Source organism: Dermochelys coriacea, chromosome 1 (assembly GCF_009764565.3).
Source record: "Dermochelys coriacea isolate rDerCor1 chromosome 1, rDerCor1.pri.v4, whole genome shotgun sequence".
NCBI classification, from domain to species: Eukaryota; Metazoa; Chordata; order Testudines; family Dermochelyidae; genus Dermochelys; species Dermochelys coriacea.
This window is the reverse complement of record NC_050068.2, coordinates 31,243,104-31,261,292: the sequence shown is the minus strand read 5'-3', so window position 1 is coordinate 31,261,292 and position 18,189 is coordinate 31,243,104. Positions and strand designations below refer to the sequence as shown.

Sequence of the window (18,189 nt, the reverse complement as noted above, 5' to 3'; positions counted from 1 at the left end):
TTTTCTTTTTACTAAGTTACAGTTATCATAACGACCTTGGTTACACTCTCTTTTTCTTTTGCTTCATAACTTTTAATCTTCTCTCTCCTAGGGGAACTGAAGGAAATTAAACAGGACATCTCAAGTCTCCGTTATGAACTTCTTGAGGAAAAATCTCAGAACACAGAAGACCTGGCAGAACTCATTAGAAAACTTGGGGAGAAACTTTTGATTGAGCCCAGAGAGGAAGAAAGGAGGAGTTAACCTAAACATTTAAACAATGAACCAAAAATTCAACAATCCACTTCAAGCCATATTTATCCTCCCTTAATTTTTCAAGCTAAATTCACAGTTTTAAAACAGATCAAGAAATAAAATTATTCCAGTTCTTTAATGAAAAATTGCAGTTGGCTAACCCCTTACATCTGTGATTGACAAAAAAAAGTCATTTGAGAAAAGATATTTATTTATTTTACCCCCTCCAGAAAAAAATTAATCTTAGATTACTCAATGTGCAGTTTCCTTCTTTACAAATATATCAGCTAAGGCTTGACTAGTCCATCCATTAATGATTAAAACTGTTGGCTCTGTAAATCTAAACTCGTATCTTAACCTCTTATCATATTTTCTGTAGCTTCCTTTCCTAAATATACATAAGTATAATTGAACAAAATGGAAGAGAAAAAGGCATATAAGGCCTGGTCTAAAAACACCCCAAATCAAAATCCATTTATTTTTCAAAATAAAATGTTCCCAAGTGGGGGTGGGGAGGAGGCTTTCTGCTCAATTTGCAAATAAAAGGCAAAACAATGGAAGTAATTTATTCTGAATGTTTCCTTGTGGAGATTTGTCGTGACATCATGTGAGCTGCCTCCTTACCACTCACTGGTTTTCAACAAACCAATACTGAGCTATCCTTCCAGGAAGCTGCATTCCAATGGGAGTTACTGCATTGAGAAAAGAACACCTTTCACAAAGTTTTATTGAAAAGCTATTGTTGAAGTCCAAAGCAAAGCCCCCAATCCAAATCTGCCTGAACCTTGGAGAAGTTCTGATCGTTTTCCATCTTCTGAGCTGCCCCAATTTCTATAATGTCTTGAACCACACCAGCAGCTCTGAACACTCCCAAATTTTAGAGGAGTTTGCATCTGGATCATTTTGTTGGCACACTTTCATCTAGGAAGGACCAAACCAAACTCTAGATGCTAACCTCTCTGAGTTCTTGGAAGCTTTTGCATCTGGATATGAACATCTTCAAAGTGGAAATAATTTGTTTTATCTGGGCCCATTTCTAGCAAAAAGAAAATCATCGTCTGACAGTAATAGCTTTTTAAACTTTGTGGAACATGTTTTTTTGTAGAAAGTATTAGACTCTAAACATCTCCATCTCTCCCTTTTATACTGGAAGTATAAAAAAATAGTCATTGCCCAGGAAATTTTTTCCAGATTATGGTTTTTAGTGTCTAACTGAGTGAGCTGAAAGATAATTTTCTTGGTCAAATTATAATTATTTTGGAAGGGGGATAAACTATAAATACATGGTGGGGGTGGGCTTCTGTCTTTTCTGGAGTGTAATCCAAGTTGTTATTAAGGTCAGCGCTCCTAGAGTACATCCACTTTGATCCATAAAAGTTCTGTGATTCTGTGAAACTTCTTAGCCTTACCAGCTCAGCTAGTAATGGAGAGTGTGGGAAAACTATGTATTGCAGGCCTCAGACTCAATGATCTCAGGGTTTAGAAACTTTAAAGGGCCTCTCTCAGGGAGGAGAAGGAAAAAGAGTTTTTCAGAGGTGCCAGAACAATGTCATTATAATTATGCATGAAACCACAGTGGCTAAGGGTGAGGAAAACTATGGCACCCACAATGGCCACCCTTAACTTTAATCACTTGCCTTAAATAATTAAAAAGCATGATCTCTTTATCTGCTGTACTCCCTATTGTGAGGATAGGGAGTACTGCAAACACTGAGATGCCCTTGTCTATGTGTCTCAGGCTTTACGGTCTACTTTTTACATTGACTAGTGAACCTAAAGCAGTTAAGGTTTTGACTCCCATTGGAAGTCAATGGGAGTTAGACTCTTAGCTCCTTTATGCCCTTTGAAAGTCCCAGCCTATATAGTTAGGGTAAAATTAGACTTTGACTTTAAGTGTCCAACTCAGAACACTTTGGGCCTGATTTTTAGAGATGTTTAGTTCTTCCCACTACAGTGGGAGCTCAAAGTGCTCAGTTTCTCTGAAATCAGGCCTAATTTGTCCAGAGCAGGTCCCCCAAAATTAGCAAACTCTTTTGAAAATTTGGCTGCTAGAATCTTTAGATAACAATTGCAACAGAATTATCCTTTTAATATTAGAAACTTCTTGATGATGTTCATTCTAATTTACAATTTGGATCCATAACATATAATATTAAATCGTGGTTAAAACTTGAAACTGCATAAACCTAATATAAGGAAAATGTTTACTAAATAGATAACAAGGAAAAAAAGCAGGTACTATTGAAGTGAATATTTTTATTGCAGAGGTTAAATGAACGCTGTAAATATGTTTAAGCCCAAATTTTTACTTTCCTTAAAACTGAAGGACCGTAATGTACATACTGTATTCATGAAGATATGCATATGGATTTTTTTTAGTCAATGAAGATATTTTATATGTGGTTATTACAAATGGAAAAATTTGTTTAAAATATTGAAGCAGTCCAATGCCAAATGTAGTATGACAGACAATGTAGTAATTCAAATGAACACCCTACCAAATACATTATGAGATAAATTAAAATGTACCAGACTCAAAATACCTGTGTGACACGTTGTCGGAACATGTTGATCACTTTGGCTACTTTTCCTTTACAAACAATGATTATACAAATATGGCTGGAGGCTATAATTCACTAACAAACAATCACCCATTGTTACCCCCAAAACAGAATGTAAATATCCCCCAAGTTTTTCCTCAAAATAGCCTATCTGTTATAACCCATCTGTTCTCCTCAGGTATGGGTCTCCAGGGTAGCTAAGGAATATCTTAGAGTACACTGATGCAGCCTTCTGATAAATGATTGACACAAGCAGTGTCCTTTCCAAAACAAAGCATCCTTCATTGGTGTAAACACAAATCCCTAATACTACACCACCCCTTATTGGTGCTAAAAAACACAAATCCCTCATAACAAGCTAAAGAGCACACCAAAACACATTGCCTTACAGTTTGGAGTAATACTAAGTGGCTATGCCCCTCTTCAGTATGAAGTTGAGTGCATTGGAAACAGTGTTGTGTTGTGGTACACCCTCTGCAGAGCTCTGACAGGAAAATATTAGCAAAAGTAAGCAAAGCAACTGTCAATCAAGTGTATGAGCAGAATATGTAAGGAGAAAATGTGGCCGTCTCATCCGTTTGTTTGCTTTGCCCATGTGGTCTGTCTGTTTAGTCCAGTAAGAGGGAGAAGACCAAGTGCAGGAGAAACCAGAGAGAGAACATCTAAGAACTGTTAAACTCAGCTTTCATCAACAAAACAGTGGAGGTGTACACTGACACTTCCCACTGACAAAACTCGACTGCTTTGCTGACAAAATAAAATCACCTTGACGAGAGGCATAGAGGTTTTTACGGCCAAGTTAGATTGACAAAGTGTCAGTGTAGAACTGCACTTGGTTATGTCACCATAAATAGCCTCTAAGAGGTGTCCCACAATGCCCATCCTGACCACTCTGGTCAGCAGTTCGAACTCCGCTGCCCTGCACCCAGGTACACAAGCATCTGCCCCGCCCCCTTCAAAGGACTGGGAATTTTTGAATTCCACTTCCTGTTTACTCAGCAGGGAGAGCTCACATCACTTCTGCACAGTTGACCACAGCAGCCCCACGCAGAAAATGTTCTCCTGCTTGGAGCACATCACAGTTGTTGGATCTGCTGGGTCTGTGGGGAGAGAGGCTGTGTAGTTCCAGCACCAGTCCAGTCATAGGCACTTTGATACCTATGGTCAGATTTCTCATGGCATGTTGGATAAGAGCTATGAGCAAGACATGAATCAGTACCATGTGAAGATAAAGGAGCTGAGTAGGCATACCAAAAGGCAAGGGAGTCAAACCATTGCTCTGGTGCTGCACTGAAGACCTCTATAAAGAACTGGATGCCATTCTCGGTGGTGACCCCACCTCCACCACCAAGAGTCCCAGGAATACTTCGGGAGGGCTGGAGACAGCGGCCAGCGGACCTGACCCTGAGGATGAAGTGGTGGATGAGGAAGTGGAGTTGGAGGATAAGATGGGACAGGCAACAGGGTCATCCAAAACTGTGGCAAGCCAGAACCTCTTCTCAACCCCAGAGGGGTCAAGCTAATCTGAGCACTCAGTCTCTGGTGCACATGATGCAAGAGAGGGGAGCTCTAGTAAGTGCTCATTTTCATAGAATCATAGAATACCAGGATTGGAATGGACCTCAGGAGGTCATCTAGTCCAACCCCCTGCTCAAAGCAGGACCATCCCCAACTAAATGATCCCAGCCAGGGCTTTATCAAGCCTGACCTTAAAAAACCTCAAAAGAGGAAGATCCCACCACCTCCCTAGGTAACGCATTCCAGGGCTTCACCACCCTCCTAGTGAAAAAGTTTTTCCTAATATCCAACCTAAACCTCCCCCACTGCAACTTGAGACCATTACTCCTTGTTCTGTCATCTGCTACCACTGAGAACAGTCTAGATCCATCCTCTTTGGAACCCCCCTTTCAGGTAGTTGAAAGCAGCTATCAAATCCCCCCCCCCCCCATTCTTCTCTTCTGCAGACTAAACAATCCCAGTTCCCTCAGCCTCTCCTCATAAGTCATTTTGATTTGATATTGCTCATTTACATGAGATAGAGCTGTCCTTTGCTTTGCTATATGCTAGAAGTGGGTTGAGGGATAGAAATGTATAGGACTAGCTGTGTTTGCATCTGCTTCATATTCCCTCTGATGCAGCTACACAGTGGGGGCTCTGTGGAACAGTGTGTCAATGCACACTGAGATTTAATGGGAATCCTCCAGAGAGATCTTTAGGAAGCTTTCCTGGAGGTACTCACCAACCCTCTGCTGAAGGTTCTTTGGCAGAGCTGCTTTGTTCCTTCCCCCATTGTAGGAAACTTTCCCCATGCTAACTGGCAATCAGTTGTGCAGGGACCAAACGGGCACATAGGCAAACAGCATAGGGACCAGGTCTGAAGATGCACGCATGCAGGAGATGCACCCTTGCATCCTTGCTTACCCTCAGGAGTGAGATATAAGCTTCAATGACCCTGTGGAAAATGGTGGCAGAATTTACAATATTGTCCCGAGTCACTTACAGTGAACCCCTTAAAAAAATACCAAGACCATTTGCCCGATTTTGAGCGCACACACACACACACACCAGCCAAACTCATCATTTTCAGGAAATAATTCGAGCTGTGTGGTTGCCAAGGGACAGTGAGAAAGAGGTGTATTTTGCTATTATGATTTGATTCTGTGAGTGCACTAACAATCATGCTTCTGTTTCTTGTGATTCTGCTTCTACACCAGCAGATCACCTCAACCAGACACGGAAGCTATCCAGGAGGAGCAAGGAGGACACATTTCAGGATGTGCTCCAATCCTTTGATGCCGCAGAACAAGAACACAGGGCATGCAGAAAGGGTTAGTTAATGAAAAGTTAAAACTAGATAGGCCTGAGAGGAAGCAGGGCCAGGAACAAATTTCAGTAGGCCAGAAGTGGATGACAAAAGTGATGGAGGAGCAAACAGAGATGCTGAAGTCCCTAATTGTGCTGCAGGAAAAACACATGTGCTCATCCCCCCTGTAGCCCATACAGAACTGCTTTACATGCCCTTCCCAAACTCCTTCCACACATTCTTTGCATCTTCCCAGCCAGTCATAGTATTCCATTCACTCCACTCCTTCAGACCTCTTTGCAAATGATAGCTGGAGTTCCACGCAGCTATGAGAGCCTCATCGGGAGAGTGGCCTTCTCAGTGTTATGTCCCTTTCAACAATGCATTTTCTTTGTGTTGTTTATTGCTATTTAATAAACAAATATGCTCTTGAAGATAACGAATCTTTGTTTCCTACACATGGTAGTTGGAGCTGGAATTAATACACAATGGCAATTGGCACATTTGCAGACTACAAATCACAGTCAGGAAGAAATCATCAAAATTTTCATGCAATGTGGCAAGTTAACAAAGCATGGCAGAATGCTCTCCAGAAAGACACATTAGTGGTGCTCATTGTCAATATGGTACCTCAAAGCCACCCTGATTCGAATAGCTCCTCATTGTGGCCCTCTAATAGCCCTGGTATCTGGCTGCTCAAAATCTGCCAACTGGTGATTCACATCCATGCTCCACCCTAGGGAAGCTTTTCACCCTTAGCCTCACAAATACTAAGCTGCGCACAGGAAGCTGCTATGACCAGGGGAATATTTTCCTCATTTAGGTCTAATCTGACAGAAAGGCAGCACCAGCGTGCTCTTAATCTGCCAAACACATATTCAACAATCATTCTGCAACTGCTCAGCCTATTGTTGAAGCGCTCCTTGCTGCGTCCAGGTTTCCCATGTAAGGCTTCAGGATCCATGGGAGTAAGGGGTACAGTTGATCTCAAAGGATCACTATGGACATTTCAACATCCCCCACTGGAATATTCAGGTCTGGAAAGAAAGTCCCTACTTGCAGTTTTCTGTATAGGCCAGTGTTCCTGAAGAGGTGTGCATCATGCACCATCCCTGACTATCCCTCATTGATGTCAGTGAAATGACCCCAGTAATCCACAAGCACCTGCAATAACAGAGAGAAGTGTCCCTTTCTATTGATGTATTGTGTCACAAGATGATCTGGGGCCAAAATTGGGATATGCATGCCATCTATTGCCCTGCCGCAGTTAGGGAATCTCATTGTGCAAAGCCATCCACTATTTCACACACATTGCCAAGAGTCACAGTTGTTTGTAGCAGGATGCAATTAATGGTCCTACACACTTGTGTCACCGCAGTCCCAACGGTCAACTTCCCAACTCCAATCTGATTCGTGACTGACTGGTAGCAGTCTGGAGTCAGCAGCTTCCACACAGTGATCACCACGCGCTTCTCCACAGAGAAGGCAGCCCTCATTTTGGTGTCCCTGCCCCGCAATGCTGGGGCGAGCTCTGCACACAGTGCCAGGAAGGTGGCTTTACACTTCCGAAAGTTCTGCAGTCACTGGTCCTCATCCCAGACCTGCATAACGATGTGATGCCACCACTCAGGGCTTGTTTCCCAAGCCCAATAGCGATGGTCCATAGTGTGCAGCTGCTCTGTGAATGCCTAAAATAATCTGGAGTTTTTCTTTCCATGGCACACAGCAGGGCAAACACCACAAATTCCTGTTCAAATTCAAAGCTCATGATATACTAAATGATCAGCTGGAGCGGCACAGGAGCCAGCAAACAGAGCTGTAAACAGAGACGTTTGAGTGGGAGTTCTGCTGGAGGAGAACGTATTGGTATTTGGTGGTGTATTTCTAGTATCTGTTTACAGCTCTGTTTGCTGGCTCCTGTGCCTCTGCAGCTGTCTGTGCCGCTGGCTGGCTGCCTTTTAGGACCCCTAGTCAGAGGATTAACAAAAATAAATCTGCAACTAGGGGTTTTGATTTCAAAAGGGCTGACTTTCAAAAATTAAGGAAATTAGTTAGGGAAGTGGATTGGACTGAAGAATTTATGGATCTAAAGGCAGAGGAGGCCTGGGATTACTTTAAATCAAAGCTGCAGAAGCTATCAGAAGCCTGCATCCCAAGAAAGGGGGAAAAATTCATAGGCAGGAGTTGTAGACCAAGCTGGATAAGCAAGCATCTCAGAGAGGTGATTAAGAAAAAGCCGAAAGAATACAGGGAGTGGAAGATGGGAGGGATCAGCAAGGAAAGCTACCTAATTGAGGTCAGAACATGTAGGGATAAAGTGAGACAGGCTAAAAGTTAAAGTAAAGTTGCACCTTGCAAAGGGAATTAAAACCAATAGTAAACGGTTCTATAGCCATATAAATAAGAAGAAAACTAAGAAAGAAGAAGTGGGGCCACTAAACACTGGGGATGGAGTGGAGGTTAAGGATAATCTAGGCATGGCCCAATATCTAAACAAATACTTTGCCTCAGTCTTAATAAGGCTAAAGAGGATCTTAGGGATAATGGTAGCATGACAAATGGGAATGAGGATATGGAGGTAGAAATTACCATATCTGAGGTAGAAGTGAAACTCAAACAGCTTAATGGGACTAAATCGGGGGTACCAGATAATCTTCATCCAAGAATCATAGAATCATAGAATCATAGAATATCAGGGTTGGAAGGGACCCCAGAAGGTCATCTAGTCCAACCCCCTGCTCAAAGCAGGACCAAGTCCCAGTTAAATCATCCCAGCTAGGGCTTTGTCAAGCCTGACCTTAAAAACCTCTAAGGAAGGAGATTCTACCACCTCCCTAGGTAACGCATTCCAGTGTTTCACCACCCTCTTAGTGAAAAAGTTTTTCCTAATATCCAATCTAAACCTCCCCCATTGCAACTTGCAATATTAAAGGAATTGGCACATGAAATTGCAAGCCCATTAGCAGGAATTTTTAATGAATCTGTAAACTCAGGAGTTGTACCGTATGATTGGAGAATTGCTAATATAGTTCCTATTTTTAGGAAAGGGAAAAAAGTGATCTGGGTAACTACAGGACTATTAGTATGACATCTGTAGTATGCAAGGTCCTGGAAAAAATTTTGAAGGAGAAAGTAGTTAAGGACATTGAAGTTAATGGTAAATGGGACAAAATACAACATGGTTTTACAAAAGGTAGATCGTGCTAAACCAACCTGATCTCCTTCTTTGAGAAAGTAACAGATTTTTTAGACAAAGGAAACGCAGTTTCCAATCTAATTTACCTAGATTTCACTAAGGCATTTGATACCGTGCCACATGGGGAATTATTAGTTAAATTGGAAAAGATGGGGATCAATATGAACATTGAAAGGTGGATAAGGAATTGGTTAAAGGGGAGACTACAACGGGTCCTACTGAAAGGTGAACTGTCAGGTTGGAGGGAGGTTACCAGTGGAGTTCCTCAGGGATCGGTTTTGGGACCAATCTTATTCAATCTTTTTATTACTGACCTTGGCACAAAAAGTGGGAGTGTGCTAATAAAGTTTGCAGATGATACAAAGCTGGGAGATATTGCCAATTTAGAGAAGGACCAGGATATCATACAGGAGGATCTGGATGACCTTGTAAACTGGAGTAATAATAATAGGATGAAATATAATAGTGAGAAGTGTAAGGTTATGCATTTAGGGATTAATAACAAGAAATTTAGTTATAAATTTAGTTATATTTAGCTGGGGACGCATCAATTAGAAGTAACGGAGGAGGACAAGGACTTTGGAGTATTGATTGATCATAGGATGACTATGAGCTGTCAATGTGATATGGCTGTGAAAAAAGCTAATGCGGTTTTGGGATGCATCAGGAGAGGTATTTCCAGTAGGGATAAGGAGGTTTTAGTACCGTTATACAAGGCACTGGTGAGACCTCACCTGGAATACTGTGTGCAGTTCTGGTCACCCATATTTAAGAAGGATGAATTCAAACTGGATAAGGTACAGAAAAGGGCTACTAGGATGATCCAAGGAATGGAAAACTTGTCTTATGAAAGGAGACTCAAGGAGCTTGGCTTGTTTAGCCTAACTAAAAGAAGGTTGAGGGGAGATATGATTGCTCTCTATAAATATATCAGAGGGATAAAAACCAGAGAGGGGGAGGAATTATTTAAGCTCAGTACCAATGTGGACACAAGAACAAATGGATATAAACTGGTCATTGGGAAGTTTAGACTTGAAATTAGACGAAGGTTTCTAACCATCAGAGGAGTGAAGTTTTGGAATAGCCTTCCAAGGGAAGCAGTGGGGGCAAAAGATCTATCTGGCTTTAAGATTAAACTCGATAAATTTATGGAGGAGATGGTATGATGGGATAACATGATTTTGGTAAGTAATTGATCTTTAAATATTCATAGTAAATAGGCCTAATGGCCTGTGATGGGATATTAGATGTGTGGGATCTGAGTTACCCAGGAAAGAATTTTCTTTGGTATCTGGCTGGTGAATCTTGCCCATATGCTGAGGGTTTAGCTGATCGCCATATTTGGGATCGGGAAGGAATTTTCCTCCAGGGGAGATTGGAAGAGGTCCTGGAGGTTTTTTGTCTTCCTCTGTAGCATGGGGCGCTGGTCACTTGCTGGAGGCTTCTCTGCTCCTTGAAGTCTTTAAATCACAATTTGAGGACTTCAGTAGCTCAGATATAGGTGAGTTTTTTCGCAGAAGTGGGTGGGTGAGATTCTCTGGCCTGCGTTGTGAAGGAAGTCAGACTAGATGATCATAATGGTCCCTTCTGACCTTAGTATCTATGAATCTGTCTGTGTATATGTCTGTGTGTTTGCGTCAGGGAAGCCTGGCTGTTTAAAAATAGCCGGAGCCTCGCGAACCAGCTGAGCGGCAGCGAACCAGCGGAGCAGCGGGGACAGCAGAGCAGCTCACAGCAGGAGTTTGCCTGGGACTGGTAAGTATCCGAGTGTGTGTGTTTGCTTGCTGAGGAAGTATCCGAGCGTGTGTTTGCTGGGAGGGAGCCTGAGTGAGTGTCTGATTGGCTGCTAGCCTGCAGGGGGCGGGCATTAGGGTGTCTGTGTGTTTGCGTCAGGGAAGCCTGGCTGTTTAAAAATAGCCGGAGCCTCGCGAACCAGCTGAGCGGCAGCGGAGCAGCGGGGACAGCAGAGCAGCTCACAGCAGGAGTTTGCCTGGGAGTTCGCCTGGAGTGAGCCCAGTGAGGCTTACATCTTGCCAACGTCTCTGAGGAAGCTCCGTAGTAGGTAGGCGATATGGAAGGGGGGGATTCAGCTGTTGTGACCTGCACTGGATGTGCCATGTTTGTCTTTCTTCCACAGGACAGAAGCGACTTTGTCTGTACAAAGTGCAAGCTGGTCTCCATATTGGAAGAGAAGATTGAAGGTCTGGAGCAACAGGTAACGACCCTGCGTTGTATACGAGAGACTGAGGATTTTCTGGACCAAACTCAGGATAGCCTTCTAGGGGCACAAAGCTCTAAAGATGTAGAGCAGGTTGCACAGAGGAGCCAAGAGGCCAGTGAAGAAGCTTGGCAACATGTGACCTCCAGAAGAGGTAAGCGGAATGTCCGGGTTCCAGTAACACAGACACAGGTAACTAACCGCTTTCATGTTCTCTCCACAGGTACCAATGCGGAGAGTGGACCAGATGATATGTCTGGGGGGAGAAAGCGGAAGGAGACTCCGCTGGTTGGGAGGCATGAGATGCGATGTCCTGAGGTTGGGGGTTCCACGACCACCACTCCCAAGAGGAGAAGGCGGGTGGTGGTGGTCGGGGACTCTCTCCTCCGGGGGACTGAGTCATCTATCTGCCGCCCTGACCGGGAAAACCGAGAAGTCTGCTGCTTGCCAGGGGCTAAGATTCGTGATGTGACGGAGAGACTGCCGAGACTCATCAAGCCCTCGGATCGCTACCCCTTCCTGCTTCTCCACGTGGGCACCAATGATACTGCCAAGAATGACCTTGAGCGGATCACTGCGGACTACGTGGCTCTGGGAAGAAGGATAAAGGAGTTGGAGGCGCAAGTGGTGTTCTCGTCCATCCTCCCCGTGGAAGGAAAAGGCCTGGGTAGGGACCGTCGAATCGTGGAGGTCAACGAATGGCTACGCAGGTGGTGTCGGAGAGAAGGCTTTGGATTCTTTGACCATGGGATGGTGTTCCATGAAGGAGGAGTGCTGGGCAGAGACGGGCTCCATCTTACGAAGAGAGGGAAGAACATCTTTGCCAGCAGGCTGGCTAACCTAGTGAGGAGGGCTTTAAACTAGGTTCACCGGGGGAAGGAGACCAAAGCCCTGAGGTAAGTGGGAAAGCGGGATACCAGGAGGAAGCACAGGCAGGAAGGTCTGTGAGGGGAGGGCTCCTGCCTCATACTGGGAATGAGGGGCGATCAACAGGTTATCTCAAGTGCTTATATACAAATGCACAAAGCCTTGGAAACAAGCAGGGAGAACTGGAGGTCCTGGTGATGTCAAGGAATTATGACGTGATTGGAATAACAGAGACTTGGTGGGATAACTCACATGACTGGAGTACAGTCATGGATGGTTATAAACTGTTCAGGAAGGACAGGCAGGGCAGAAAAGGTGGGGGAGTAGCACTGTATGTAAGGGAGCAGTATGACTGCTCAGAGCTCCGGTACGAAACTGTGGAAAAACCTGAGTGTCTCTGGATTAAGTTTAGAAGTGTGTGCAACAAGAGTGATGTCATGGTGGGAGTCTGCTATAGACCACCGGACCAGGGGGATGAGGTGGATGAGGCTTTCTTCCGGCAACTCACGGAAGCTACTAGATCGCATGCCCTGATTCTCATGGGTGACTTTAATTTTCCTGATATCTGCTGGGAGAGCAATACAGCGGTGCATAGACAATCCAGGAAGTTTTTGGAAAGCGTAGGGGACAATTTCTTGGTGCAAGTGCTAGGGGAGCCAACTAGGGGGAGCGCTTTTCTTGACCTGCTGCTCACAAACCGGGTAGAATTAGTGGGGGAAGCAAAAGTGGATGGGAATCTGGGAGGCAGTGACCATGAGTTGGTTGAGTTCAGGATCCTGACGCAGGGAAGAAAGGTAAGCAGCAGGATACGGACCCTGGACTTCAGGAAAGCAGACTTTGACTCCCTCAGGGAACAGATGGCCAGGATCCCCTGGGGGACTAACATGAAAGGGAAGGGAGTCCAGGAGAGCTGGCTGTATTTCAAGGAATCCCTGTTGAGGTTACAGGGACAAACCATCCCGATGAGTCGAAAGAATAGTAAATATGGCAGGCGACCAGCTTGGCTTAATGGTGAAATCCTAGCGGATCTTAAACATAAAAAAGAAGCTTACAAGAAGTGGAAGGTTGGACATATGACCAGGGAAGAGTATAAAAATATTGCTCGGGCATGTAGGAAAGATATCAGGAGGGCCAAATCGCACCTGGAGCTGCAGCTAGCAAGAGATGTCAAGAGTAACAAGAAGGGTTTCTTCAGGTATGTTGGCAACAAGAAGAAAGCCAAGGAAAGTGTGGGCCCCTTACTGAATGAGGGAGGCAAGCTAGTGAGAGAGGATGTGGAAAAAGCTAATGTACTCAATGCTTTTTTTGCCTCTGTTTTCACTAACAAGGTCAGCTCCCAGACTGCTGTGCTGGGCAACACAAAATGGGGAAGAGATGGCCAGCCCTCTGTAGAGATAGAGGTGGTTAGGGACTATTTAGAAAAGCTGGACGTGCACAAGTCCATGGGGCCGGACGAATTGCATCCGAGAGTGCTGAGGGAATTGGCGGCTGTGATTGCAGAGCCCTTGGCCATTATCTTTGAAAACTCGTGGCGAACGGGGGAAGTCCCGGATGACTGGAAAAAGGCTAATGTAGTGCCCATCTTTAAAAAAGGGAAGAAGGAGGATCCTGGGAACTACAGGCCGGTCAGCCTCACCTCAGTCCCTGGAAAAATCATGGAGCAGGTCCTCAAAGAATCAATCCTGAAGCACTTAGAGGAGAGGAAAGTGATCAGGAACAGTCAGCATGGATTCACCAAGGGAAGGTCATGCCTGACTAATCTAATCGCCTTTTATGATGAGATTACTGGTTCTGTGGATGAAGGGAAAGCAGTGGATGTATTGTTTCTTGACTTTAGCAAAGCTTTTGACACGGTCTCCCACAGCATTCTTGTCAGCAAGTTAAGGAAGTATGGGCTGGATGAATGCACTATAAGGTGGGTAGAAAGCTGGCTAGATTGTCGGGCTCAACGGGTAGTGATCAATGGCTCCATGTCTAGTTGGCAGCCGGTGTCAAGTGGAGTGCCCCAGGGGTCGGTCCTGGGGCCCGTTTTGTTCAATATCTTCATAAATGATCTGGAGGATGGTGTGGATTGCACTCTCAGCAAATTTGCAGATGATACTAAACTGGGAGGAGTGGTAGATACGCTGGAGGGGAGGGATAGGATACAGAAGGACCTAGACAAATTGGAGGATTGGGCCAAAAGAAATCTAATGAGGTTCAATAAGGATAAATGCAGGGTCCTGCACTTAGGATGGAAGAATCCAATGCACCGCTACAGACTAGGGACCGAATGGCTCGGCAGCAGTTCTGCGGAAAAGGACCTAGGGGTGACAGTGGACGAGAAGCTGGATATGAGTCAGCAGTGTGCCCTTGTTGCCAAGAAGGCCAATGGCATTTTGGGTTGTATAAGTAGGGGCATAGCGAGCAGATCGAGGGACGTGATCGTTCCCCTCTATTCGACACTGGTGAGGCCTCATCTGGAGTACTGTGTCCAGTTTTGGGCCCCACACTACAGGAAGGATGTGGATAAATTGGAAAGAGTACAACGAAGGGCAACAAAAATGATTAGGGGTCTAGAGCACATGACTTATGAGGAGAGGCTGAGGGAGCTGGGATTGTTTAGTCTGCAGAAGAGAAGAATGAGGGGGGATTTGATAGCTGCTTTCAACTACCTGAAAGGGGGTTTCAAAGAGGATGGCTCTAGACTGTTCTCAATGGTAGCAGATGACAGAACGAGGAGTAATGGTCTCAAGTTGCAATGGGGGAGGTTTAGATTGGATATTAGGAAAAACTTTTTCACTAAGAGGGTGGTGAAACACTGGAATGCGTTACCTAGGGAGGTGGTAGAATCTCCTTCCTTAGAGGTTTTTAAGGTCAGGCTTGACAAAGCCCTGGCTGGGATGATTTAACTGGGACTTGGTCCTGCTTTGAGCAGGGGGTTGGACTAGATGACCTTCTGGGGTCCCTTCCAACCCTGATATTCTATGATTCTATGATTCTATGAATCAGCTGCCCTGTGTTCAGAACACTGACCACAACAGTAGAGAGCTGTGCAGGATTCATCCTTTCAGACAGAGATGGCGGGTGCACAGTACACAGGGGCTCTTGAAAAATGGCACGAAACATAATCAAAAGACCATGGAATGAAGGGACAGAAAAAACTGCATCATGGGATGTTGAGCATGTACCCATGACGCACTGTGCTACATTCCACCTTCCCACAACTCCTAGCTGCAGAAGTGTCAGGTTGCACAGTGGGATAGCTACCAACAGTGGACTGCTCTCACTGTCAATCCTAGAGCACCAACTGTTTATGCTCCCCACCGACAAAAAGAGTGTTGTGTGAACATGCACAAGCAATGTAATAATAGCAGCTCATGATCATAGGCATAACTTGAGTCAACTTAACTCTGTAGCATAGACATAGCCTAAGAGCAGCAAACAAATCTTCAATATAAGGCAGTAGCCACTGGTTTTCACATAAAGTTGGTTCAGCCTGCCACCTTGTGTTTCTAAGTGAACTTCTTTTCTTTTCTTTTTTTATTATGTGCTTACTTTTTCTTATTGTTCAGGCAGTGAGTGCATTGTACACTCGTGGGATAGAAGCTCCTCAGCACCACTGTTATATTTTGACCCAGCAGAGATAGAGAGACACGCAAGGGGAGTTGATTTCAACACAGTTATCTGCTGTGGTGACTTTATTATTCTGGAAACAAATACGAACAAATGGAATTGAAGCTCTGCTCTGAGCACAGTGGCCAACCGTATAAAGGGGCAAGGACATCCCAATTAGGTCACTAACCTGGGATGTGGGAGAACTGTTCTGACTGGCCTTATTTGAAACAGGGACTTGAACTTGGGTCCCCTCTCTCCCACAAGTACCCTAACCACCAGGATATTGGGTATTTGGGGGTGGAGCTCTCAATCTCTCCTGTTGAAGCTGTTCCACTTTGTACAAATAATTACATATAAATTGGGCCAGAAAGAGATGGATTCTATAGCCCAGTGGTTAGAGCACTCACCTGGGATATGAGACTCAAGTTCCTTCTCCAAATCAGGCAGAGCAGCAATTTGAAAACAGAGGAGTGCTAAGTGAACTTCTTTTCTTTTCTTTTTTTATTATGTGCTTACTTTTTCTTATTGTTCAGGCAGTGAGTGCATTGTACACTCGTGGGATAGAAGCTCCTCAGCACCACTGTTATATTTTGACCCAATTTCAATCTCTCCTGTTGAAGCTGTTCCACTTTGTACAAATAATTACATATAAATTGGGCCAGAAAGAGATGGATTCTATAGCCCAGTGGTTAGAGCACTCACCTGGGATATGAGACTCAAGTTCCTTCTCCAAATCAGGCAGAGCAGCAATTTGAAAACAGATGAGTGATTGTACACTCGTGGGATAGAAGCTCCTCAGCACCACTGTTATATTTTGACCCAGCAGAGATAGAGAGACACGCAAGGGGATGATTACCTGTTCTGGTCATTCCCTCTGGGGCACCTGGCATTGGCCACTGTCAGAAGACAGAATACTAGGCTAGATGGACCTTTGGTCTGACCAGATAGGGGTTCCAAAACTGTATGGAGGGCTGGGTAGGGAAGGCTGTGCCTCCCCAAAGATCCTGGCCCCCACCCTCCCCACTTCCCGCTCCCTGACTGCCCCCCTCAGAACTCCCGACCCATCCAACCCCCCCCCCCCCCCGCTCCTTGTCCCCTGACTGCCCTGACCCCATCCACACACCCGCCCCCTGACAGGGCCCCCGGAACTCCCACGTCCTAACTCTCTCTGTTCCCCATCCCCTGACCGGCCCCCTTCCCAGAACCTCCGCCCCATCCAACCTCCCCGCCCCCCTACCATGCTGCTCAGAGCAGCATGCCTGGCTGGAGCAGAGCACTGGCGACACAGGGAGCTGAGGCTGCGGGGGAGGGAGGACAGCAGGGGAGGGGCCAGGGGCTAGCCTTTCCAGCTGGGAGCTCAAGGGCCGGGCAGGATGGTCCCATGGACTGGATGTAGCCCATGAGCCGTAGTTTGCCCACCTCTGCTCTAGCCCCATGCGATAGAACACATGCCCAGAACACAGTGCAGCAGGGCAAGCTAGCCCAAACCCTGCTTTTGATGTGTAGGACCATCCCAGGAGGGGACAGCATTAGGATTCAGTACATCTCCCATGGAGGCACCACAAGAACATTTGTTCTGAAGCCCCAGCCAGCATTAAAAACTACTCTCCTCTGGCAGAACTGCTGTGTGTAGGCAACAGTCAAAATCCACTTCAGCTGCAGCTCTCCCAAAGATGAAAGAGGGAGCAAATTACACTCCTTGAGCCCAAGGAGAGTTCATGTAGCCAGTAGTTTATGGTTGGTGAGCCAGAATCTTTAATGTAAAAAAATATTAATTGGCGCTAGCAATTGCATACTGAATTTTAGCTCACCGCAGCTTAAAATATCTTCAATATTAAGCTCTCCCAACCCGCAGTTACAGTATATAGGGAGATTCCCAGCAGAACTTTAAATAGAGCAGCCGTGTCATATAATTTCACTAACTGCACATTCTTGCACCTTTATGTATTTTCCCAGCAGAAAGTTTAGCTCAATTAAATTTTGCATTTACATCTTACAGATTTCCCTGAAGCTTAACATTTGTAGCTGGATGTTGTAATTAAGACATCATAGACCACATCATGTGCCACATGCTGATACACAACACAAGAGAAATCTTCTGTATGTGTAAAATGGCTCATTTTCCATTTAAATATTTAATGGATTTTTAATTCAGTAGAAAATACCCAATTGAATAATATGTCTTGCTCATAAATGGTCCTGCTTAATTTTTAATTGGGCCTGTGGAAAACATAACTGACAAATTAGAAAGTTTTTCATTTGGAAAAACACTTCCACTTAAGGAGATCAGACCCAAAAGGCAGCTAGTGTGAGGCTAAGGCATGAATTACACTTAAAAAGTTACGTCAACATAGCTACGTTGATCAGGGGTGTGAAAAAAATAGGCCCCAGGTTTAAAACAAACAAAAGGAAGTATTTCTTCACACAACACACAGTCAACCTGTGAAACTCTTTGCCAGAGGATTTTGTGAAGACCAAGACTATAATAGGATTCAAAAAAGAACTAGATAAGTTCATGGAGGATATGTCCATCAATGGCTGTTAGCCAGGATGGGCAGCGATGGTGTCCCTAGCCTCTGTTTGCCAGAAGCTGGGAATGGGCAATGGGATGGATCACTGGATGATTACCTGTTCTGGTCATTCCCTCTGGGGCACCTGGCATTGGCCACTGTCAGAAGACAGAATAATAGGCTAGATGGACCTTTGGTCTGAC

General features: G+C 44.9%; 1 protein-coding gene across 2 annotated transcripts in view; it reads left to right on the top strand.

The window, feature by feature from the left end:
• Nucleotides 1–2,758, top strand: part of TRPC6 (transient receptor potential cation channel subfamily C member 6) — a 168,093-nt gene extending 165,335 nt beyond the window's left edge. For both annotated transcript variants that reach the window (XM_038375686.2, XM_043504184.1), the window contains exon 12: nucleotides 92–2,758. In XM_038375686.2, coding sequence (XP_038231614.1) covers nucleotides 92–243 — 152 coding nt within the window. In that variant the 3' untranslated portion in view covers nucleotides 244–2,758. The remainder of the gene's footprint in view (nucleotides 1–91) is intronic.
• Nucleotides 2,759–18,189: the final 15,431 nt, after the last annotated feature.